This window comes from Mirounga leonina, unplaced genomic scaffold (assembly GCF_011800145.1).
Source record: "Mirounga leonina isolate KUSES-001 unplaced genomic scaffold, KU_Mleo_1.0 Mir_114, whole genome shotgun sequence".
Taxonomy (NCBI): Eukaryota; Metazoa; Chordata; class Mammalia; order Carnivora; family Phocidae; genus Mirounga; species Mirounga leonina.
The window spans coordinates 48,212,870-48,237,953 of record NW_023270265.1 but is presented as its reverse complement, the minus strand read 5'-3'; the positions used below and the strand labels follow the sequence as shown (position 1 = coordinate 48,237,953).

Here is a 25,084-nt window from a genome sequence, read left to right as displayed (position 1 = left end):
AGACAAGTTAAAGAAATTGGGGTTTATGTGCCTTAAACAGTAAAGAAGAAATGGGGACTGGATTCAAATACATAGAGAGAGGTCGGGATCCAGTTATTTTCCAATTTCAAGAGCACAGAAGCAGCAAAGGTCCAATTTGCCACCAGAGAGATTAGGTAAAGAGGGAGTTTCAGAACCATATGGACGTCTTGGAATGGCCCTCCCTGGGGTTACTGTCAAATAGGGCTGACCCCTCCCTGGGAGGCAAGCTGCTGGGGACTAGGCCAGTGGGTAGGGGGGGCCTGGCTCCCCTCCAGAGGCCCCACGGATCCCAGCTCTCCTGGCCGCTGAGAGCCTGTGCCTCTTTTCGGAGCAGAAACCTGATGAGGGAGTGGCTAGCCTTGCCGGGTGGGAGCATCTTTGCTTCTCCTGGTGGGGTCTCTCCATCCAAGAGCGAGCATGGCCTTTAATCACATTTTCGCTTTGATGTGTTCAAGATATAGCGAACAGCAAATGCCTGCGGGTTCTTTGGCAGCTGGTAAAAAAATGTATCACCACGTCCGGAAGTGGCAGTTTAGATCAGATCACTGCGTGCCTGGCTCACTGGGGAGGGAAAAGACTCACGGAAAGCTTGTGGAAGTCCACGCCCCTCGACAGTTTGCCTTGGTGGCCACGGCTAGACTAGTAGGTATACTATCCGGCAACGTTAAGTTCAGTCCCACGTTCAACCGTATTCATAGGAGGAACTGAGTCAAGATGGAGAACCAAGCTTGTACGCTTGCCTCCATCTCCTGCCCCCACACACCACCTAAAAGACGTTAATCTACAGATAGGCTAGCGGTACAATTTGTTTGCAGACCGTGATGCTTGTGACAGTGAATGGAGGGTACTGTTGATAATCATGCTGGTACATAGCTGAGGCCTGTGGCCATCCATCTACAACTTTTTTTTATTAATTTTTAAAGATTTTATTTATTGATTGGAGAGAGAGCGAGCGAGTAGGGGAGGGGCAGAGGGAGACAGACAGAATCTCCAGCAGACTCTGTGCCCAGCACAGACAGACATAGGGCTTGGTCCCATGACCCTGAGATCATGACCTGAGCCGAAACCAAGAGTCAGACGCTCAACCGATCAAGCCACCCAGGCGCCCTGCATCCATCTATAACTTATATTCAAAGCTCAAGCAAGAAGGGAGGTACCCTTGATATTAAAATCCTTGCAGACTTTCTCGTGGAAATGGAATGTTTGCTTTGTTAAGCGTGAAGTAGTCGTCTAATGCTGCATAACAAATTACCCCCCAAATCAGCCATGGGAGTGAGCCATCTTGGAAGTGGAGCTTCCAGCGCAGTCAAGATTTGGCAGCGCAGGGCAGTGTATGAGAGACCCCATGGCCACCCCACCCAGCGAGGCTGCTCCCAAATTCCTCACACACAGAAACTGCTCGAGATAATATTTATTGTTTTGAGCCAGTAATTTGGGGGGTAATTTGTTATGCAGCATTGCACTGGGACTGCTGGAGTGTCCTCACGGCAGCTGGTTTTCTTCAGAGTGAGCAACCTGAGTCACTCCTGCTCTTCATGCTTTAGTCTCAGAGCTCATGCACGGTCACTTTGGCCATATTTTATTCATTAGAATGAGTCTCCCAGCTCAGCCTCCATGAAAAGGGAAGGAGATTAAGCTTTAGTTCTTGAATGAAGGGGGATCTTCAAATATTTGGTCATTCTTGGGAGTTCATGTTTATTTTTGAGATTCCCAGTTTGCCTTTTTCTGAGTACTGCCTGTTTATCCAGCCTGCCCCAGTGACAGTGGGAAAGGATAGGCAAATGCAGCTGGGGGGCGGGGGGCTATCTCCACGGCTGGCATGCTGGCCATGGGGTGGCTCTCTGTTCCTCCTGGGTGTTGTCAGTCACTTGGGGTACTTAAAAATGGGCTCTCTTGAGTAATGAGTGATGAGTTCCCCATCACAGTAGGTATATGAGGAGATATTGGATCGTCAGTTGGCAGGGTGCCCCAGGTGAGTATAGATGGGGTTGAAGGGAGCTGGCCTAAATGATTTTCCATGTCCCTTCTGACCCAGAGCACCCACGAGCCCCTGATTCCCCCAAAGCATTCTTCTTTCTTGGGTGCTCTTGCAGTGAGAACTGAGAAGCCTCTTGAAGTGAAGCACGGGTTCTCGAAGTGAGATCTATGAAAAGAAAATGGACTCCATGTCATCATGGACTGAGAGGGTCATGAGTTTCAAGCCCCCCAAGAGATGAAATTAAAAAGGTTTCCAAGAATCTTCATTACGGGGCGATTGTGTTTGTTTACTTTTGCGGCAAGGAACTGTGCTTGGATGGATAAAAGCTGTTCTGTGAGCCTGTGTTGGAAGCTCCATCAGTGGGTCGAGCTGCAGGGAGGCTGACCCATTACAGGAGTCAGGAGTGGCTACCTGTAAAGTCCTGACTTAGGAAACTCTGCCTCCATTTCTCATCTGCTTGTACTCAAAGTGGATTGAGCTAAATGTGAGCTTGGGTAAGTAATAAGTGCCCTGCTCATGAATGCCCAGGCTGTTCAGCAAAAATAGCACACAGGAAATGGTATTGCAAAGGTCAATTCTTCTGGAAAGGAAGGGACAACAAGCCATCTATCTGAAATTTTAATGAGCAGATCCTGGCCTCTGACCCTATACCATGACCTAACAATCCAGTATTGAATGCCACGTCGGCTTCCATTTCCTGTGGATGAGGAGGCAGAGTTCCCATCCAAAGGCCAACCATCTGCCGGATGGAGGATTCTCTCTGCCTAGCCGGCTGTTATGGATGAGCATGACGTCTTTATGGATGGAGTGTCAGCCCAGACTCCTTGTTTCACAGAGATGGGGAATTAAATGGTTGAGACACCAGGGCTGTGGCTAGGATTTTCTTTCCTGTCTTACTTTTTCCTTCCTGCATTGGCGGTTTTCTTTCATTCAGTCAAAAACAAACCAAGGGCAGTGTTGGGGTACATGTAACACTTTGGAAAGAGCCTTGCAACTTCCAGGTTAAAAAAAAACAAAACAAAAACTGGACTTCCACAGTCAAGAGTAACGGCTGAATATAGAAGAGCAAAAAGAAACGGATCATTAGAAGGGAACGTATAGAAAGCCCCCAGCCCAGGGCACAGCACATATGAGGCCCATTATGAATAAAAAATTTGTCCAGTCAGAAAGATTCAAGAGGCCAGCAGCTAGACTCATCCTCAAACTAGTCTGTCCCACTGACTTCAAAGGAAACAATTTCTAATTCCCTTGCCCATTGTTTCTGAACTTCTTGGAACCAAAGTATCAGAACCACTTGAGTACTTGCCAAAACTTCCCAGACCGTCCTAATAATAATGTCCAGTGCAAATACCAGGGGATTTGAATTCGTAACAAAGGTCAGGAATCCCGTGGGTTGGGGGTGGGGCACTGTATTAGCTTATTTAATGCTCTCTACCATCTGGGAGGTTTGTCTTTTACTTTCACTTAACAGATGCTGAACCTGAAGCTTAGAAGTCAGAGTTAAAGACACAGGCTGTATTTGCTAACATCTGGTGTGGGCTCTGACCTACTCCTTAGCCCTGTGGCCATGGGGAAGCCTCTTAACCTTTATACACTAGTTTCTTCATCTGTATATTCAGGATTTTAAGTTGAAATAATGCACTGGCCGCATTACTTTGGCACAATACTGAGATCCTATGAAGTCCCTTAGTAAATAATATAGTAGTTAACAAGCAACCCAGTGATAATTAAGTAGGTTAGGTAACCGGTCACACTGTTTCAATAGTCCTGATTTATCAGTTCGTCCTACAAGACAGAAAAGTCTTTGAAGGCAAAAGGCATTTCTCCTTCATTTGGTTTCCCAAGTCCCTAACATAGCGTTGCTAATTGTTGATTGAGGGAATGAATGATCAGAGAAAGGCCAGGCAGAGGGGTAAGGATTAAGTAGGGCGGGATTTAAACTGGGCCTTGTTTCCGGATGGAGTGTTGGGGTGCCCTGGCACGGAGAAGGTGGGCCCTTTGGCCAGTGCCTCTGGCTTTCAGGATTTTCTTGTTTGTTTGTTTTGTGTTTAAAGGCTTGTGCTTTGTTGGGAGGGTTGACGCGGTTCTTGAGAACGCTGCAAAACCCTGGGAGCGGGTGGGAGATAGGAAAGCGGCTTTCCTGTACAGAGCAGAAGACAGTCCGGGGAGTTTCCTCAAACCCTGGCTAACTGGCCCTTGGAGCGCGGGCGGAGTCAGGAATTGGGGAGAAGTCACAGGACAGCATCCTGTCTTTGGTGGGTAGTAGCGACCATCCTTAATGCACCTCGCTCCTTCACTGAGCCTAGCTGCGTCTCTGTGGATCCCCACCGTCTGGGAGAGGGCGACAAGTCCTGTTAGCAACAGGACGTCGTGGCTGTGCGAGGCTCTCTGGCGGAAAGGGCGGAGACCGCCAAGAACTAGGACTCAACTCAAGGCAAGGCCCTCCGTTGACTTCGCCCGGGGTTCCCAGACACCCGGCGCTCCCCTGGCTCCGTGGCCCGCAGGGTCTCCAGCCACAGGCGGGGAAGGGCGCCCGGGACTCTGTATTTCCCACAGGCGCACTCAGATGCTTCTCATGATCAGGAAAGCTGGGGACGCCGCGAGGGACACCCTTTTGTGGGTCCCATGCCATAGGGAAAGAAACGGGAGCCAACCTATCAACGGAAGCCCTAATGCCCAGACGTCGTCGCGTGCCTGCGAGTCCGATTATTTCTCAGGCCCGAGTGTCCGCGACGGGGCTGAGGGCACAGGCCCGGGACGCCCGCGCGGGCGCCGCACCGCCCTTCGGACCTGCTACCCGCGTTGCGCGGGTTCCCGGCGAGCCGGGGAGCGAGCAGCCGAGTCAGCCTTTCCGGCCTCAGCCTGGCAAGCTGGACCGTGCAGCCGCGTGCGCTCTTGGCAGCCGGGCGCCCGGGGCCCCGCGGCCACATCATCCCGGGGCGGGGAAGCGTGCGCTCCCGGCGCCCGCGCCGCCACCGAGCCACGTCTGTGCGGCCGGGGCGCGCGGCCCGCGAGGCGCCCGGCACCGAGCGCCCCCCCAGCCCCCCCCGCCCCCCGGCCGCGGCGGCGGGCGGGCGCCGGCTCTGGGCGGGACCCTGGCGGGGCCCCCTGAGCGGTCTCTAGGACCCGCGGGACGCCGCCGGCGGGCGGGGTGCGGGGGAGACGGTAATTTGTTCCGTGGTAATGAGAGCGGTGACTGCTGGCCGCGGATCCATTTCACAGGCCTGCCTCCTCTCGCTAACGATCTTCCTCGTCCCCGGGCCAACGCGGACAGTTTGCTCGTTCACTGCAACGGTCAAGGCTGGCTCGTGCCAGAGCCGCGCGCGCGCGCGCACACACGCACACCCCGCGGGGGAAACTTTTCTCAAAAACATGAAAGCCTAGACTCGCTCCTCGGCGGCGCGGGCGCTGCGCGAGGGCTTCGGGGCTGACTCCCTGCGGCAGGACATCCCTCGGGTCGCGCCGCCCGGGCCCCGCTCGGCGCCCGCGTGGGATGGTGCGGCGCTCGCCGCCCGGCCCCGAGAGCTGCTGCACCGAAGGCCGGCGACCATGGCAGCGCGCCCGCCGCCCGCGCCCCCCGCCCGCGCCCTCCTGCTCGCCCTGGCCGGGGCTCTGCTGGCGCCCCCCGCGGCCCGAGGTAAGTCGCCGAGCCCCGCAGGCTCTCCCGCCGGGCCCCGGCCTCCTCTCCCGCCCGCCGCCCGCCGCCCGCGGCCGTCCGCGGGCTGGGGATCGTCCCCCCGGGGCACCTCGCGCCGCACTGGGTCGTGGGGGGGGACACGCCAAGCGGCGGGGCGGCGCGCGGGGGCGCATCTAGGGGAGCCCCTCCTCCCCAAGGTGCCAGTTCCCCCGGGGGTGGGGGGGGTGGGCGAGGAGGGAACACTTGGCTCGGGGCCCGCAAGACACCAGCGGGTAGCCCGGACGGCACAGCCTGGGGGCTGGTCTCGGCTCCCCTCCCCTTCGGGTGTCCTTTGCCAAGGTGTCTAAGTCTTGACAGTTACACGTGTCGCTCGGGATGATGTGCGTCGGGTCTTCTTCCTGACACCCTCCCTTGGCGAATCCACTCCCTACTTCCCAAGTTCTGAGTCAGCCCTCCATGAAGTTTCCTTTCCACCCCACCTCCCCCAGGGCTACACTGGGGGGAGGCACAGAAACCACACAGGTGAGCCATCCCCTCTCCGCAGGTGTGCCTGCTGCGTTCCACAGCGGTCTCCGTTTTTAAAAAGTTGACTCTTCACCTACTTCTTTAGGTTTTTTTTTCCCACTTTTTTTTTTTTTTTATTCCGCTCCTTTCCACTTTTTTTTATTCCGCTCCCTCGTCCGTAGCGGCCAAACTGGAGCAGAATTTTTCCGCCTCCCGCCACTTCGTCAGTTTCTCGGCTATAAATAATCCTTGAATCAACCTGTGTAAAGCGACAACTCATTTCGAAGTTAAACTAAAATGTAGGTATTATAGCTGTTTTATGGATCTAGATTTCCTCGAGTCGTATCCCCTTAAAATCGGGCACCTGTGGAGCCTTTGTTTTTGCATAATGAGGACTCACCCAGCAGGTGCCTTTTTAAAAATTCGGAAGCTTCTCCTGGAAGCCGCCACCGCGGCCTTTCTGCCGCTAGAGGCGCTGTCGGCCTACCAATGAATGGCTTGCCTTGGCCTCCAGCTCTAAATTTCTATGGTTCTCGGTAACAGGCATTTATTTTTCAACAACTGGCCTCAATCATGAGCCGTTACCACTTTATGGTACGTTTTATTTTGCAATTGCCACTGGTACCCTCCACCCCCAGCACATCTACTGTAATGTGGCTAAAACCCAGCTCTCGTTAAAATCCACACAGCAATGGAGACCAATTGGGGAATTAATGATTAAATAAAAGGATTGCACAAAGCAGTGAAAAACAATGGGGAAGCCAAGAAAGAACACTGCTGTTTAAAGAGCTCTGTGACCTGCAAATGAAAATAATAGTGATCAAAAGTGTTTTTGAAGGACTTTTGTACAAATTGGTCCTTTTGAATGTTTGTTGAGAAGGAACTTTTTATTTTTATTTTTTATTTTTATTTATTTTTTTAAAAAAGATTTTATTTATTTATTTGAGAGAGAGAGAGGGAGAATGAGAGACAGAGAGCACGAGAGGGAAGCAGACCCCCCGCTGAGCAGGGAGCCCGATGTGGGACTCGATCCCGGGACTCCAGGATCATGACCTGAGCCGAAGGCAATCGCTTAACCAACTGAGCCACCCAGGCGCCCAGAGAAGGAACTTTTTAAAACTCAATCTCAGAGTGTGGTCCTTAACTTGGCATATGCTTTAAACACATAGAAGTCCACTGAGCATGGAGAATATTAATTCTTTGTTTTAGAAGAAAATGTTGACTAAATCAAGCTAATAATGGGAAATTATTTCCCAGAGTGGGGGACTTTTATTATTTTATGACTGCAGCTTTGGTAGAGAGAGATTTTCCTTGGGGTAGATCTGACTCAAATAGAAAACCAGTTAGACCTAAACGTTTTGAATGGGGTATAGGTTGTGATATCCCAGCATTCACTTCTTGTTTATCTTTGGATTCTCAGTATCAATTCTTAAATCAATCAGTGCCCCAAATCATAGCATTGCAGTTCCTTAAAAATCCAAGCATATAATAAAACATGTCTTTGTGTTGGCAAGAGAAAAGGAGGAATTACTACTTGTTGAAGGCACAGTATATCCTGGGGGTTGTCTCCCTGTGTGTTACCCCCATAACCCAGACCAGTTGCCTACTTGGTACCCAGCAGGTCCAAAACAGAACCCTAGACCCCAAACCCTCTACTCTTAAATCCATTCCTCCTCCAGTCTTCCCAGCTCAGTAATAACACCCTCTGCCTCTCCAGATGTCTCATGCTAACACACACAAAGTCATCCCTTTGTCTCTAAAAGCCACCAACCTCCAATGTGTATTCCCATCCGCCCTCTTCCCACCATTTCAAAGTATGCCTTCCCCGACCCAGCCCTCCTTTTTTATTTCTTTTTCTCTCTTCCGCAGAAGCCTCGTATCGCTGCTAGAGTAGTCTCCCAACCGGTCTGCTGGCTCTCCCTCCTGCCCCTGCACAGTGTATTCTTCCCAATACTACAGCCAAAGTCATCATTTTCAATCATGAGTTGGATCATGCTGGTTTCCTGTTTAAAACTCTCCAGTGGCTTTCTACGGCTCTTAGGAAAGAAAATTCAAACCTCTGGATAACCTAATCCCTGTTTTCCTCTATGATCTCCTTTCTTACTATCCCCCCTCCCCTTGCTCATTCTACTCCAGCCACACTGGCATCTCTTCTTTCCAACTTTCCAGTATAGTGTTGCCATAATTTTTAAAAAACAAAATTCAATGTTTGCACTATAAAGACTTTGCAAATATTGTTCACAGTCGAGCCACACAGTGTTCTGTGATTCCATTTCATACTTCTTGCAACTTTTTGTTTTTCCTAGAGTTAATAATTGCTTTTTCTAAAAGAAAACCTGTTTTTGCTTTATTTCCTGTGTACCAGTCTCTACCTCCCAGACTTCCTGGGAGAACTTTTAAATTCCTTTCAACATGATCAAACACATCAGGTAATCTATCCATTATTTATTTATTTATTTAAAAAAATTTTTTTTAAAGATTTTATTTATTTATTTGAGAGAGAGAATGAGAGAGAGCACATGAGAGGGGGGAGGGTCAGAGGGAGAAGCAGATTCCCTGCCGAGCAGGGAGCCCGATGCGGGACTCGATCCAGTGGACTCCAGGATCATGACCTGAGCCGAAGGCAGTCGCTTAACCAACTGAGCCACCCAGGCACCCCATTATTTATTTTTATTTAATGTTCTCTCTCCTGGAGCCCTTTATTCTTTTGTTCCAATATAAACTGGTTACTTTTTAGGATATAGTACAGCTGTTGTCTCAAGACTACCCTTATTACTAAGACATTTGCAGTTTGTTTTGCATCTTTCCTCTGTGGGGATCACCTGTTTTCTGAGCACCATAACTTTCTCTTTCTTAGCTTATTCCTTATTTTTGTGGAGCACATCGTCTAGTAACTTCCTGAGGAAGGGTGCATGGGAGGTAAAACCACTTGATAACTTGCTAGGAATATTCAACAAATAACAGAAAACCTGACTACAGATTTTTTTTTTCTTTAGCTTTATATGACACGCAGCTGTGAAGTAAGCAGTGTAGTAGCTGGTGTAGTGGGTCCATGAGACTATCAGGGACCCAAGCTTTTACTTTAGTTCGTAACTGGCATCCTTACATGTCAACTTTTGCCTTTATGTTTCTGCCCCCGGTCTCATGATAGCTGCTCTGCCTTTTAGCATTATGTCTGAATTCTAGGCTGTAGTAGGGTAGAAAAGGTAAAGAACAGAGCCAGCCAGATCTCTTTTAGCAGGAAAATATGAATACTTCCAGAAACCTTTTTTTGTAGATTTTCTCTTAATCAGCTTGTGACACAGGGCCACTGCTAACTACATGGGGAAATAGAAAAATACATATTTTTAGCTGTGCACGTTGGTATTTTATTTTATTTTTTTTTCACGTTGGTATTTTAAATAAAAGAGTTCTGTGAGTAAGAAAGGTCAGAATGTGTGCCTGCCCTACCTTGCATAAAAATATGTGTATATATTCCACCCTTGACTGCTAGTTTGTTTAGGTATAAAATTCCAAGGTGGAAGTCCTATTTCCTCAGTGTTTTATATTTCTTTACTGTCTGTATGCCCATTGCTGCTCGAGAACTTGATAGCGCTCTGTCAGTCCTTTAAATGTAGACAATTTTTTTCCCCCTGGAAGCTATTATTATCTTTTTATCCCTAGTATTTTTACATTTCATGATGATTTAGTTTAACTAAGTTCTTATCAGTTACCATGCCGGGAACTCTGTGGCTCTTTTCAGTTTGAAAATTCGTGCTATGAAATTCTAGTCCACTTTCTTGTACTATTTCTTCAATTATTTCTTCCTTGCTGTTTTTTGTCATGCTTTTTTAAAAAAAATTTATTTTGTTATGTTAATCACCATACATTACATCATTAGTTTTTGATGCAGTGTTCCATGATTCATTGTTTGCGTATAACACCCAGTGCTCCATTCAATACGTGCCCTCCTTAATACCCATCACCAGGCCAACGCATCCCCCCACCCCCCTCCCTTCTAGAACCCTCAGTTTGTTCCTCAGAGTCCATAGTCTCTCATGGTTCATCTACCCCTCCAATTTCCCCCTCTTCATTTTTCCCTTCCTACTATTTTCTTTTTTAACATATAATGTGTTATTTGTTTCAGAGGTACAGGTCTGTGATTCAACAGTCTTACACAATTCACAGTGCTAACCATAGCACATACCCTCCCCAGTGTCTATCACCCAGGCACCCCATCCCTCCCACCCACCCCCAGCAACCCTCAGTTTGTTTCCTGAGATTAAGAAGTCCTCATATCAGTGAGATCGTATGATACTTGTCTTTCTCTGATTGACTTATTTCGCTCAGCATAATACCCTCTAGTTCCATCCATGTCATTGCAAATGCCAAGATTTCATTTTTCTTGATGGCTGCATAATATTCCATTGTATGCTTTTTATGAGACTGCTATTAGCTGGATGTTTGTCCCAGTCTCTTGGAAATATTCTCTAACTTCATTTATTTTTCATCTCTGTATTTTTGTTCTACTTTCTGGGAGAGTTTAGTTTCATTTTCCAACCTTGCTATTGAGTTATTTATTTCTACCAGATAGTTAATTTCCAGGAGATGTTTTTTGTTCTACAAATGCTCCTTTTCTTTTCTTTTCTTTTCTTTCTTTCTTTCTTTCTTTTTTTTTTTTTTTGGTAGTGTTCTGTTCTGTTCCTTTTTTTTTTTTTGTAAAAAATGTAAGATTTTGGTGAACTCTTGGAGCATATTAATTTTTATTTTTTGAGCTTTTTTTTTTTTTTTGCTCACTTCATTCTCATCATTAGCTCTGAGATTCTTCCCCACCCCCTATTGTTATAATCTCTGAATTTCTTCAGATGTCTGAATTTTTTCAGATGTCTGAATTTGGGTTGTTTATCTTTAATAATGAGACACTAAGAGGCTGATTGAAAGTTCTGTGTGCTTCCAGAGCACCACTTTGTTGCGGGGACCTTCATACATCACTGACTGTATCCTCTTTCTTAGGCTGGTCTGTTTTCCCAGAGGAGAACCATGCATCCTCCTGCTGAGGAGATTGAAGCCTGACTAGACAGTCTGTGAGCTGAGGAAAGGGGAACAGGGTTAAAGTTGATGTCTCACTCTTAAGTGTGCTTTACTTTTTTTTTTTTTTAATTCATCCTTTTGCTTCCAATTTGGCACCAGCTATCCCTGAGGCCCTTGAGCATAGAACTTCTCTGCTTCGGTGTCTCCAGAAAATACATCTCCTCATCTGTCAGAGAGGAAGGGGCCGTCCCCTCACCATGGTGGCTTTGCAGGGGGCTCTAGGGCTCCTAACTTCTCCTTGGATGATATTTCAGCTCAACCTGTATTGGTCATCAGAGGTGCTCCTGCCTCCCGTTCCCAAGTATTTTCAGGTTCTGCTCATCCATCTCACCTTCTCAATGGCTTGCCTCCTCTCTAAGCAGCAGGGTTCCAGCCCTTTCTTCTCTGCTAAGTAAGAAACCACTCATCTATCCTCTTCCGTCTTTGAAAGCTTCGTTGCTCTCTCTTATCTGCTATCTTCTATCCAATGCATTGTTTTTAAAATTATTGTTATTATTCCTTATTGTGGGGTTTCAGGAGGGAGTGCAGGTACACACCTGTGGGTCTGCCATGTACATTCAGAAGTCAGCCCATGCTTCTGTTACCGCTCCCTACGTATAGATGCGCTTTCTTTCTCTTAATTGTCATTTGGCTCTTTCTGTTCCTTCCTTGTGGAAACAAAAATTACACCCATTTTTAAATGTTTTAAAACTTTCTTTTAAAATCTATAAATGCTGAAAGTCAATATATACTTAATTAGATAGATGTTGCAGCTGTGGAAACTGAAGATTTTTTAAAGCAATGCAACTGCATCACGTAAAGATGCTAAACATCTTTCTTCCTGGTGTAGAAGATGCTGTGATGAACTCATTAAAATTGCAAAAAAAATTTTTTTTTGTTTTGTGTTCCAAGAGCCTTTTTAAGCTGAACTGCGGTATCTATGATTTATAAAGACAGGTGTGAGAAGCATTTTCAGATGTTTCTTGTTTAACAAATGGCTAGCCCCATAGCCCTTTGGCTGTGTCCCCACTGGGAGCTGTATTAAACAACTCTGTGGTATGTACAGTTCTTTAATTATCAGCTCCCTGGAATTGAGAAAGTGAAGTTGATGTGATCTAGACAGAATGTTTCAAGAAATTGTTTCTATGCATTTTGAGTAGCTATTTCTTTATGTGTTTGTTTGGTATTTTATTAAACCTGAAGTGTTTATACCAGCACATAGTTACTTAAAAAGGCGTTTATGGAGTGCTTTGGTGCCAGGGACAGTTTTAAGATCTTGGCACGCACCATCTCATACCATCCTCATGTGAGAGTCTTGCAGCGGATCCTGCTATTACCCTCACTCTACAGAGGAGGAAACCACAGCTTCAGATGGTGAGTGTCTGCTAAGTTGTAGATGTAGGGCAGTCTCTAGGCTGTCTCATGATGGAAACTAGGTCTTAACCCAGCCCTGGGGAACATTTTGTAGTCTATGTACTCTGCACTCTGTCTTTGGTGTAATTTATAACATCTAGAGCAGTGAGATTTTGATTTAGCTTAGTTTTAAGCAGAATGGCAATACAGTTAAAATATACTTTATTTGCCAATTGAAATGTGGGCATTGAATGTCATGCTGTCTGACAGGCTGCCATTTCAATCTTCATACCTCCTCCAGCTCATTTTTCATTCTGCATCCTTGTGTGTTATGCCCAATATACCTTGTCTCCAGCTGATAGATGGGGTGGAGAACCTGAATAATTCAACATCATATTGACATTTTTTATCTTTTAAGCTTTTATGTCTTCCCGAGGCTACATTAAGAACTCAGCTTCTAGACAACTGCTTCAAAAATTGGGCAGTCTCATCTCCTACATATCCCTAATCAATATTCAATATTTTTTGTATTTAAATATTATGTGAAGAGTACCCTACTGTACACAACAGGCTTCTGCAACTTGCTGTTTTTAAATCAGTATTTTTAAAGACTTATTCATGGGGCGCCTGGGTGGCTTGGCTCAGGTCGAGCCCCGCATCGGGCTCCCTGCTCAGTGGGGAGCCTGCTTCTCCCTCTCCCGCTCCCCCTGCTTGTGTTCCCTCTCTTGCTGTGTCTCTCTCTGTCAAATAAATAAATAGTATCTTTAAAAAAATAAAGACTTATTCATGTTGATACATATGCTTTCTTCATTCCTTTTAATTGAATGAGCCATAAATTCCTATTGATAAATATCTGTTTTCCCCAACTTCCTGACACTACAGTGGAGCAGGGATGCTCGCACTGTCTCCTTATACAGGTGAGAGTTCTAGGGAATCTATTACAAATGAATTGTGTGGTATGCCAATTTTCCATTTTCATGTTTTTCTCCACTGCTTTCTAAATTGGTTCTACCAATTGACACGCCTACTTGTTAGAAAGTTCTGGTTACCTGTGTTTTTGCAAATACTTGGCAATTTCAGACTTTTAACTGTTGCCAAGCTGGATATGAACTATTTCATTATTTTAATTGTCAATTTCCTGATTACTAGAGACTCTAAGTCTCTTTTTATGTGTCTGTATTGTTTTCTTTATTTCTTCTTTGAGTTATTTAGTTTTCTCATTTTCCCATTTTTCTAGGTTTGGTTAAATATCTTTTTTTTTCCTAAGCTCCAGTAGAGATTAAAAATAATTTCTTCTAGGGGCGCCTGGCTGCCTCAGTCGGTTAAGTGCCAGACTCTTGATTTCACCTCAGGTCTTAATCTCAGGGATGGGAGTTCAAGCCCTGTGTTTAATTCTCAGCATGGAGCCCACTAATAATAATAATAATGATGATAATAATAATAATAATATAATAATTTCTTTTAAATTTTAACTTTTTGGTGTTCACTTTTAGTATAACTGGATTTTATTTTTTATCTATTGTATGAAGTCAGCATCTATTTTTTTTCACATATAGATAGGATAACCAGTCATCCTGGTTAACATTTATTGAATCCTTTCTCCCTTCTGATAAATACCAAGTACAGACAGATATCTTTCTGGGTTCCTAGTTCTGTTGGACATTTGTTTATCCTATCACCAGCATCCTCCTGTGTTCAGGTTTCTGTAGTTTGTTTTCAGCCCTAAGTGTTTAGATTGGTTGGCATATAGTGGTGTAGAGGGCAGACACTGAGGTCAGCTTGCCAGTGTTTACATATCAGTCTGCCACCCAGTTACATGTGACCTTGGGAAGTTGGTCAATATCCTATGTTGTCGGGAATTTCCCAGTTTTAGCACTGAGAATCCCATGTTGCCGGAAACCCTTAGTGCTGGGCAAACCATGAAGATTGGTCACCTTAAACCTCACAAAAATTGTGCAGTCTTTTTCCCCCAGTTTCTCCCTGCATGAAATGGTGATAATAATAGTCTCTGCCCCCACAGGGGTGCAGGGAGGAGTAAATGAGATAATATATGGGAAGTGCTTTGGACAGCTCGTGCTAAGTGCTCAGAGAACATTAATTTCCCCTGTTCCTCTCCCTACTCTCCTTTAAAATTCTCTGGACTGTTCTTGAAACATTAATATTTCATATGAACTTCAGAATAATCTTGATAAGTTCTGCAAAATATCCTATGGGGACTTATAGATTAATTTGAGGGAAAAAAATAAAAAAAATAGAAATAAATAATTTGAGGGAGAATTGACTACATCATGACATCAAAGCTTTGCTTCATGAATACGGTCACTTCTTTATTCATATGTTTTTTAATGTTCAATAAATTTTAAATAACTTTCTCTTTAAAGTTCTTTCACATCTCTAAGATATATTTTGAGGTACAATAATAGATTTGTTATTCTGAATGTTATCACTATTTTTATTTTTAGGTTTTCACTTTTCAATATGGCAAATTTTAAACACATACAAAAGTAGACAGACTGGTGTAATGAACACACGTGTCGATTTCTCAGCTTTTATAAATACCAGCTTATGGCTATTCTTATTTTATTTGTGGAATATCTTTTTTTGAAAATTTCTCATAGATGTTTCCATTTCAGTATAAATGAATGTTACTGATTTTTGTGTTTTGCTTTTGAATTCAGTGACTTTGCTTGATTTTTATTCTGATAGTTTGTAAATTGATTTCATAGAAATTCTAAAAGGATTACTACCAGAAAATGATGGTAAATTTTGTTTTTTCTTTACAGTTCTTGTGCATTCTATCTCTTTTATTTTTCTTCTTTCACTGGCTAGCACCTCCATTACAATGATAAACATTTTTGGTGATTCCAAGTGTCCTTGGGTTTTTTTCTCAACTTCAGTGAGAATAACTAGCTTTTCACCATTAAGATGTTTATTGTAAAATTTTGTTAGATATGTCTTACTGGGTTAAGAGCATTTCCCCATACTGCTAGTTTGCTAAAATGTTTTCCTTTTAACATATATAAATGGTTTAATTTTTTAAAGATTTTCCTAAACATTTTTGGATAGATCACTTGTTCATGTTTTGTTGATCTAATTCCTTGGAGCTTATACTGTTCTGTTCCTTCCTTCTGTTGAAAGCTTAGTTCTTCCACCTTCAGTCCTCCTCCTCTGTTATAGTCACAAAGGGTGAAGGTTCCCCTCCATTTACTGCTTTCAGTGTGGTGCACATTTTGCTTCCAGTTTTGTGTTATCAGCCTATTCAAAATAGTCCATAATTTGCATTATGGGTTTTTTTTGTTTCTGTTTTTTATTACTAAGTTATTTAGACACATGTTTTGATTGTGTGTGTGTGCATGTGTTTCACTTTCCAAATGCTTGAGGAAGGATAGTTTCTTATTGATATCTGATTTTATTGCATTGGTGTCAGAAAGAGCCATCTGTGTCCTATTGACTCTCATCCATTTGAAGTTTCTTCATGAGCTCATGCATGGTTAATTTTTGTAAAAATTGCATATGTGTTTGAAAATAATGCATTGGGTATAGTGTTCTGAATATGTCAATTAGATTAAGCTTATTAACTGATGTCACATCATATTATGATAAATATTGTTCAGTATTTCTGTTTCTAAGAGAGGTTTTAAGAACTTAGTGGAATCATGGGTTTTCCATTTCTCCTTGTAATTCTGTCAGTTTTTGCATTATACACTTTGAGGTTAGTTTGTTGGGTCTCTTCAACTGTGTACAGGCTCAGATTTGTCTAAGACAAAATTACTATATCTGTTTTCTTTTGGTTAAAATTTTTCTGGCATACTTTTTCCTCTACCTTTACTTTAAAATTTTCCATGTTATATTTCACAAGTGCCCATCGTAGAGCAAATATGTCTCGATTTTTAAAATTTTGCAATTGCTGCATATTAACCAACTAGTTTTACCCATTTACATTTATGTTGACTTTTGAAAATTTTGAACTCTATTTACCATTGCTATTTTTAAATACTTTTCTGTCTCCTATTATATTACTGAAGGATTATTTACACCTACTTCTGTCCAGTTCTGTTAATTTAGAGGTTATATATTCCGTTTCCACAATTTTTAACATTTGCATCTCAGGCACCAAAGTATAAAGGTGGTCAGTAACTCTGGCCTCCTCTCAAACTGTACTACAGGCTAAGAATGCTTAATGCTTTTCATTTCTTTTCCCACTGACTGTTGTCTAGCATTTTATTCTATCAGTTTGAAACACATTATCAAAAAATGTCATAGGGCGGTGGTAGGCTTTGTTTTTTTTTAAGATTTTATTTATTCATTTGACAGAGAGAGAGAGGGAGAGAGGCAGAGGCAGAGGGAGAAGCAAACTCCCTGCTGAGCAAGGAGCCCGATGAGGGGCTAGGTCCTAGAACCCTGGGGTCATGATCTGAGCTGAAGGCAGATGCTTAACTGACTGAGCCACCCAGGCTGTTTTTGTTTTTTTATAGTCCCGGATTATTTGGATGAGTCCAGTGTAACTAGTTCCTCTCTTCCATCACGGCTTCTTGCAGACCACTTCTGCCTCCTGGATTTAGTTTGCTTCTTATCAAAGTAGCCTTTCATTGAAGATCTATGAGTAGCAAATCTATGAGTAGCAAATCTCTGCGTTTGCCAGAAAAATGTTTGTTTTCTCTTTTTCATAAATGTTAGGTTACCTCTGTATAGAATCCAGGTTGATGGTTATTGTCCCCTAGCAGATAATACCTATTGTATCCTGGTCTCTACTATTACTGTTGAGGAGCCTTTAGTTTAATGATTCCTTTGCACTAAACCTGCCTTTTTCTCTGGTTGCTCTTAAAATTGTTCTTTGTTTTTTTGTTTGTTTTGTGGTTCTGAAGTTTTTATTATGTTTTTTGATCTGGATTTGTTTTTAATTTGTGTATATCTGCTTTTGACATGTCTTGAATCCAATCAATTATTAAAAACTGTTCATCATCTCTCCAATTGCTGTCTTGTCTTTATTTTCTCCATTACCTTCTTTGGACTTTTATATGTAACAAGACCTTATCATTCAGTCATACTGCTTTTAATTTCTCTTTGTTTCTATCACTCTGCTTTATACTCTGGGTGATATCTCTAGGCCTAAACCTCATTGCCTGGCTCTCTTACAAGCAATGTCTATATTGCTGTTTAAACTGTCTATGGACTTACTTTGAATTTCCAATGCCTTTTACTTTTCACTTACAGAAACTTCATTTTGTTCTTTTTTAAACCTGCCAGATAATTTATAAATAATGTTTTTTTATTATCTTCCATTATGGTTTCTGTGTGTTTTATGTCTTCAAAACTTTTGGTGAGATAGAGAATGGAGATGTATATATATATATATGTATATCTGTATATGTATTTACATATATGTTTAATCTAAAAGGTATACACACACACACACACCTTTTAGATTATTCTATTATCTCTGTTTCTTAGGGTGTTATATCTGTATTGTCAGGGGTTATCTCTTCTTGCAATTTTGAATTGTGAACTCATTTTCAGTTGTTCCCATCCACTACTACTGCTTCCATGGGAGTCTTATGCACCTGGGATTATGAAGGGTCTAGTGGAGCAGTTCATTTATTTATGATGGGTATTTCAAGGATTTCACTCCTATGAGCTCAGTTTTTATGTTAATTTCTCATTTTGGGAATTGTGTACCATATGATTATTGTAATTTTGGTGTCTACACTCATGTGGTGAAGGCTTGAGGTTTTGATTTCTCCTGGGAGACCCCTTAACCCTCATGAGCTTTCTGGGTAGACGTGCCACTTTGCAGTTTCCCTGGGGCATTTGGTCAAGTTTTTCTAGCCCCTTGAACTTGGATCCTGCAGGAGTCCCAGCTCTAGTTCCCCATCTCCTGTGTTTGCAGTCATGTTGCCCGTCATTAAACTGACAGTTCCTCGGCCGCGGACCTGTATCTGCTGGGTCTCTGTGGCTTTGATGGCGTTGGTGGTGTTTGAATGCACTGGCTATGAATTCTTTTTTTAGTTTATGGATTCCGGTAATTTCCTTTCCTTTCTTTCTAGTTTAGTTATGTATATACTATAAAACCCCCACATTTTATTTAACATTTTTATGTGTTTGTCTTGAGAAAGTTTTCTCTCTGAATCAGCTCAGTCCACCATGTTTTCAGAACTGGGAGTCCCCAACACTGGCTTATCTTAGTCAACAAATTTATTTGCCTACCACAATCTCAGATTTGTGCCAGGAACTGAGGGATATCTTGGTGAGAAAAACAGACACAGCTGCTCACCTCCTGGCACGCAGAGTGAGTAGATCCTACAGATGTACAGAAAATGAGTTGAATCCACCTGGCACCCTGGTTCTCAGCTTCCAATATGCCAGAGCTTGGTCAGAAAAGCGAGTCAGCTGCTTTCCTGCTGGCTTGTTAGTCTTTGCCTTGGCAGCTGCGGGGGTGAGATGTGCTAATGATGGGGCCAAGCTGAGCTTTGGGGGTGAAGCCGTCAGCTGTTCCCATCTCCTCTGGCTGAGGCAGAATGCGAACAGCTGGGAAACAAGGCCGGAATACGCTCCCAGAAGCCGCTCTTCTGCCAGTGGAGGTGTCAACAGAATTCCATTCATGTGAGCCTTCCGGGATGTATATTGAATTTGTTCCATACTTTCAGGTTCTAATATAGAGAGCGGATTGAATGATGGGGCAAGCCAGTGATTGGAACTCTCATCTGTGTATCTTTGTAACTCTTGGAATGACTAACACGATCCCGTACAGAATGATTTCTCTACTGATTTATCTCAAAAAATCAGATGTCTGATTTGTCACCAAAATTTGGATTTAGTGTACTCAATGCATGAAGTTTTACTTCCAGTTTCTTAGTAGGGAAGTCTGTTCATTGGAGCGTAATTTACTCAGCTGGAGTAGATGGTCCCCCGGGAACTTCCTGTCCCACTTCCGCATGGTTCAGTGTCTCTCCTCTTTCTTCGTATCTCTGCTCGCCCTGAGAAAGTGCTTTTCAACCTTCTCTCTTACTTGGCACAGCTGAGGGCCATGGTGTTAGTGACAGAGGTTCAGTAAGAAAGTGATATCAAAGGAGTGGCAGAAGGGACGAGATAGGATGGAGTTTAAAAAGCCAAGTCAAGACAACTGTTTTAAAGCATGAACAGATCCCTAATAGAGGCTTCTGCTCTTCTTACAGGCATACATGACATCACATAAGGAGAGTTCTTTAACTTCTCTCCCCTGATGTCACTTCCATGCGGAGTTAGTGAGTTGAGGGTGCTGTGTGTTCTCAGGCTGCAGTGATGACATTGAAGGGTGCCAGGGGTCATGCCAGAACACAGACTTGGACTGAGAAGGCCTGGCTTGGCCTCTTTACAGCTGTGTGGCCTGAGGAAACTACTAAATCTTTCTGAACCTTGGTTTCCTTATTTGTCAAAGAAGAATAAGGATACAGGGGCGCCTGGATGGCTCAGTTAAGCATCCGACTCTTGATCCTAGCTCAGGTGTTGATCTCAGGGTTGTTCGTTCAAGTCCTGTGTTGGGCTCCATCTTGGGCATGGGGCCTACTTTAAAAAAAATTTTTTTTTAATTAAAAAGAGAGAGAAGACGTATACAGCCTACCTCGCTGGGTTGTTGTGAGCACTGAAGTAGGGGCATGTTGGCAGAGCGTTTTGTAATTTGAGTTCTTCCTTCTGGTTGGGAGGCACACGGTAGGTACCACTGTCTATTCAATGATATAGGTTTGGGCTCATGCCTTGGGAAGCCCAAAGTACTCAGCTTCCATGAGCCGCCGTCCCTCCTGCTGCTGGAAGATGGGTGTGCCGGTTAATCGCAGAGGTCAACACAGGGGCAGCAGAGGTTTGGGAAAGCAGGATGGCTCTGTTTCTTTTCCTCAAGCCTTTAATCTCATGTTTCAGTGTTCGTTTTTACTGGTCTCCGGCTGGGGCATCTCTTTGTTAACCAGGACCATTTGAGATTATCCTAATAATGTCAGATATATTTGGTTATAGCAAACAAAATGATTGTTAGTTTCCTTTTTCTCCACTATGGGACATGCTGCGGGCTCAGCATAGGGCTGGAGAGAGCACAGGTAGCAGAGACCCAGGCCAGGGGCACGATTTTCCCAGCCTTCACCTTCCACTGGCTTGTTGAGCAAGGGTTTGGGAGGAGGACTGAGAGTAGAATTACAAGGAAAATAAAATGTAAAACGCTAAATGCTTATCAAGGTGCTGGGTAGGTGTTTGTAGGATTTCAGTAGAAATAGGAATCTTTTACATTTTGTGGATGGAGCATATATGTAACTCTTTCGTGGTAATTACCAATTAGAGTGTGGGATTGCAGTAGTGTAGCCATTAAAGGCTCTGCATCCTTGTGTTTCTAGTCAGTAAAATTTAGAACGTTCCAGACTCTGACAAAAATGTTCCACTCTAAGACTGAATGTGGATGTTATTTTTCCCAATTTGTAGAAAAAAAGATAAGTAAATGGAAAGGTATTTTTTCCCTCACTGCCAAGATTGTTTATCTCCCGAATCTTAAACTGTTGGTTCTGGCTACCTTTTCCCTTGAGTTGCAAAGAAGCAAATGAATTTTCAAAAAATATCCATTCAGTCTTAGTTCAGCACATTAGGGGACCATACTCGGCTCCTAGTTTTTACAGTTTTACCTGCGTACCTGGACAACAGTCATATTTCCTGAGGGTCCTTGCTCTTACTTTGAAGACAGAATGAAGGAATTCCATAAAGGAGTGTTTGCTTTTGTAAATATGTGCCAGGACTGATCCAGGAGCTTACATGCATTCTCAGTGCATGGTCTGGACAGGATATGCTATGGCCACTCTCTTTTCCTGATACGAAAGCCAAGGCTAGGAAGTTCAACGTGTACGAGGTTACACAAGCAAGCAGGTGGCACGGCAAGATTGTGCACAAGAAGTATTGTCCAAACAGGCAAATAGGCAGTAGAAATGGGCATACTAATACCAGTCATTGTGAAGCCCTGGCATGGAACCGAACATTCAGTGCTCGCTGGACTCTACATGAATCCTCCCATTCAAATCTCCCTACAGTCCTGGGAGGGGTGTGCTCTAATTATTTCCATTTTAGAGATAAGGGGACTAAGGCATAGGGCACTTGCAGTTTGCCGCAGCTCCGTCTGATAGGAGGCTGAGTCACAACCAAACTAGATGGTGGATTTCAGAGCCCACGGTGGCTCACCCAATGTGGGTACCCTGGAAGGAACCATGACTCCCAAGTGCCCTTCCAGATTTGGAACCCTTCACAGCTGCCCCGTCCTGTGTTGATCTTGCGGTACTGGGGTTTGAGGAGAGAGCATCTCATTTTTCCAGAAAGATGCTGGGTAGAGTGATACTTGAGATGTTCACTGTGTAGATCCCGGGGACTTTTCCTTAGGTGGGTCCTGACCCTCAGGGACTGACAGGAAAGATCAGGCTAGGGACCCATTCTCAGGGGCTACCAGTCTTGACCCTTTGGTTCTACATTAAAGGGACATGTGTGGACTTAGCTTAAATAGGTTTTCTCTGCCAGGGAAGCTGATTGAATAATAATTATCTGTCCTCTGTTCTTTCTCCCAAGTAAGATGTAGGACTCATCCTAATCACTTATCCATGATGGCTGTAGAAAATATTTAAATTATGAATGCACATGCACGAATGCATTAGTGACCTGTTGCCGTGTACCAAGTGACCACGACTCAGTGGTCTAAAGTGGCACAGCCTTATGACCTCGCAGTTGCTGTGGGTCGGGAATGTGGGCACCCTGGGCCCTCTGCTTCAGCTTCTGTCGCAGGCTGTCATCAAGGCGACCCCTGGGCCAGGCGCCCATCTGAAGGTTGCACTGGGAAAGGCTCTGCTTCCAGGCTCGCTGGTTACGGGCCGAACGTCGCTCCCCGAGGGCTGTTGGGCTGAGGGTCCGCGTTCCTCGCTGGCCCTTGGCAGGAGGCCTCCCTCGCTTCCCTCCCCACCATGGCGGCTAGTTTCAGCCAAGCAAGCAAGCTTGGAAGGCGGCAGGGAGTCTGCTGGGGAGACCTACGCCACGAGCTTCGCAGTCTGATCGCGAAGTACTGCCGCGTTCCGGCGGCGAGAGCACGTGAGCAGGTCGGCCCCTCTGCGGGCGGGAGCCCGCGCCAGGGGGTGCGCACGCGCGTGCAGAGGCCATCGGGAGCCGTCTCAGCCGTCCGTCGGCGCCGGCGCGCTCTTTCGGCGACGAGCGTTGCGAGAACGGGCCGGGCTCCGGCGGCCGCGGGCGGGCGGGCGCGGGCGTGAGGCGTCAGAAGTGGCAGCGGCGCCCTGCTGGGGAGGGTGGTTCTGTGCGGCCGCCTTCGCATCCTTGCTGTCCTCCCCCTTCGCCGCGGAGCTCTCGGGCCCCCTGCGGGACAGCTCCGGCCGCGCGCTGGGCGCCCGCTGAGACGTGCCTTCCCGCCGCGGAGTGCGCTGCGAGGGCCGCTGCTCTTCCGAGGGCTCATCGCGTTGGGCCGCCGCCTGGTTTTGTTTTGTTTTTAAAGATTTTATTTATTTATTTGAGAGAGAGAATGAGAGACAGAGAGCACGAGAGGGAGGAGGGTCAGAGGGAGAAGCAGACCCCCGCTAAGCAGGGAGCCCGACGCGGGACTCGATCCCGGGACTCCGGGATCATGACCTGAGCCAAAGGCCAGGCGCCCCAATATAGACTTGTTTTAAAACAAAGATGGTAATGAGACAAAGAAGGGTTTTATATAATGGTAATAGGATCAAACAGGCAGATACAACAATTTTATTATTTTTTTAAAGATTTTATTTATTTATTTGCGAGAGAGAATGAGAGACAGAGAGCACGAGAGGGAGGAGGGTCAGAGGGAGAAGCAGACCCCCCGCTGAGCAGGGAGCCCGACGCGGGACTCGATCCCGGGACCCCGGGACCATGACCTGAGCCGAAGGCAGCCGCCCAACCGACTGAGCCACCCAGGCGCCCGGACCGCCGCCTGTTTGTCTTCCTGGTTCGTGTTTAAGCGCCGGGGCGACAGACCGCATCCGAGCTGCTCGCTGTTGTCCCGCGTCGTGAGCGCGTCTCAGCCCCACGGCAAGTGCTGGCGCAGTCGGCCGCCGGCCCCACCGTGCGTGCTGCCTTTTCTTGTCAGCCAGCGTGGCTCCCGGAAGCTCTACCCTCTACTTAAACTTCTGTTGGTGTGCAACTTCTCAGGTAAATGCATCAGCATATTTGGACAACCTTCTTTAAAAAGACCGTGCGTCCTAATATTTGGTGCTGAAAGGGTAGTTAGTATCTTTTTTTTTTTTAAAGATTTTATTTATTTGAGAGAGAGAATGAGAGTGGGGGGGGGACGGAGGGAGAGGGACAAGCAGACTCCGTGCTAAGCACAGAGACCCTGTGGGGCTCGATCCCACGACCCCCAGGCCATGACCTGAGCTGACATCAAGAGTCTGTCGCTTAACTGACCGAGCCACATAGGCGCCCGGTAGTTAGTATCTTCAAGTGATCCAAAAGAAACATCCCTGGGAAATACATGAAATTATACTTGGAGTAGTATTTTTATATTGGGTAGAAGATATGAGCTGATAACTTAATAAACAATCAGAAGAGGTCTCCACCAGCTTTAGCTTGTTCCCATGACCTCCCTGAGAAGCAGCCGGGGGGAAAGACGGTTGTGAGTAAGTGTGTGCTGCCTTGGGCTGGGTTCTTTCTCGCCAGCACCTAGTGACCTGGTGAAGATGAACTCAACTGTATATTCACATCTTTTTTCCCGTCCTCTCTTTACTCCATTTTAAGCCTTTGAAGTGACGATTCAACAGGGGGATAAAATGACTCTGAAGCAGAACTTAAGTGCAACCAACTACAAAAGCAAGGACAACAAAAAACGTAAAACCTCACATCAGGCCAATCTGCAGTTCATAAATTTTACTTTGTTTCATACTGTTTCCTTATGTTGACCTTGGTTATCCTTTTATCTATGTCCATGCTGGATGATTTCAGTGGTCTGGGTGAAAAACATTTCTATACACAACTGTTTGAGAACATCAGAGTTCATTGTTGATAAACTCACAGTAATTTTAGAAGTACATTTCTTAAGGTTGTGCCCTATTTATTTTTGTAATACATTTTTCTCTTGGTGGTTTACCGTCAGTCCTTTGTAGAAATAGCCTAAAAACTAAGCCCAGATCACAAAATATTGAAGTAGGTTATCAAAGGAATAGTGAAATCCATGTGGCTGAAGAGTTTTAAATAAGAACAGGGTGGCCTAATTAGCTTAGTCCTGGGAATATGGGCAGTTTAAATCCAAAAACGAACTGCGCATTATTTTCCTGTGTGCATGTGTGTGGACGTGTGTGGACATGCATAAAGAGAGAGCACTGGGTTTGATTTCCTAATATTTTATTAAGGATTTTAAGTCTGTGTTGAAGAGATACTGGTTTATAATATTTTTCTCATTATATTCTTGTCTGTTTTTGTATAAGGGTTATGTTGGCCTCGTAATGAGTGTTAGGGAGGTTTTCCTTCCTCTTGTATTCTGTGAAAGAATTAATGTAGGATTGTTATTACTTCTCTCTTAAATGTCTGAT

The 25,084-nt window shown here is 44.8% G+C and overlaps 1 protein-coding gene across 2 annotated transcripts in view; it reads left to right on the top strand.

Annotated features, from left to right (window-relative positions):
• Nucleotides 1-5,130: 5,130 nt before the first annotated feature.
• The window catches only part of ADAM12 (ADAM metallopeptidase domain 12), a 346,655-nt gene continuing 326,701 nt past the window's right edge, over nucleotides 5,131-25,084 (top strand). Inside the window, exon 1 of one of the 2 annotated variants that reach the window (XM_034985935.1) lies at nucleotides 5,131-5,636. In XM_034985935.1, coding sequence (XP_034841826.1) covers nucleotides 5,549-5,636 — 88 coding nt within the window. In that variant the 5' untranslated portion in view covers nucleotides 5,131-5,548. The remainder of the gene's footprint in view (nucleotides 5,637-25,084) is intronic. The other variant, XM_034985934.1, reaches the window with a different exon arrangement.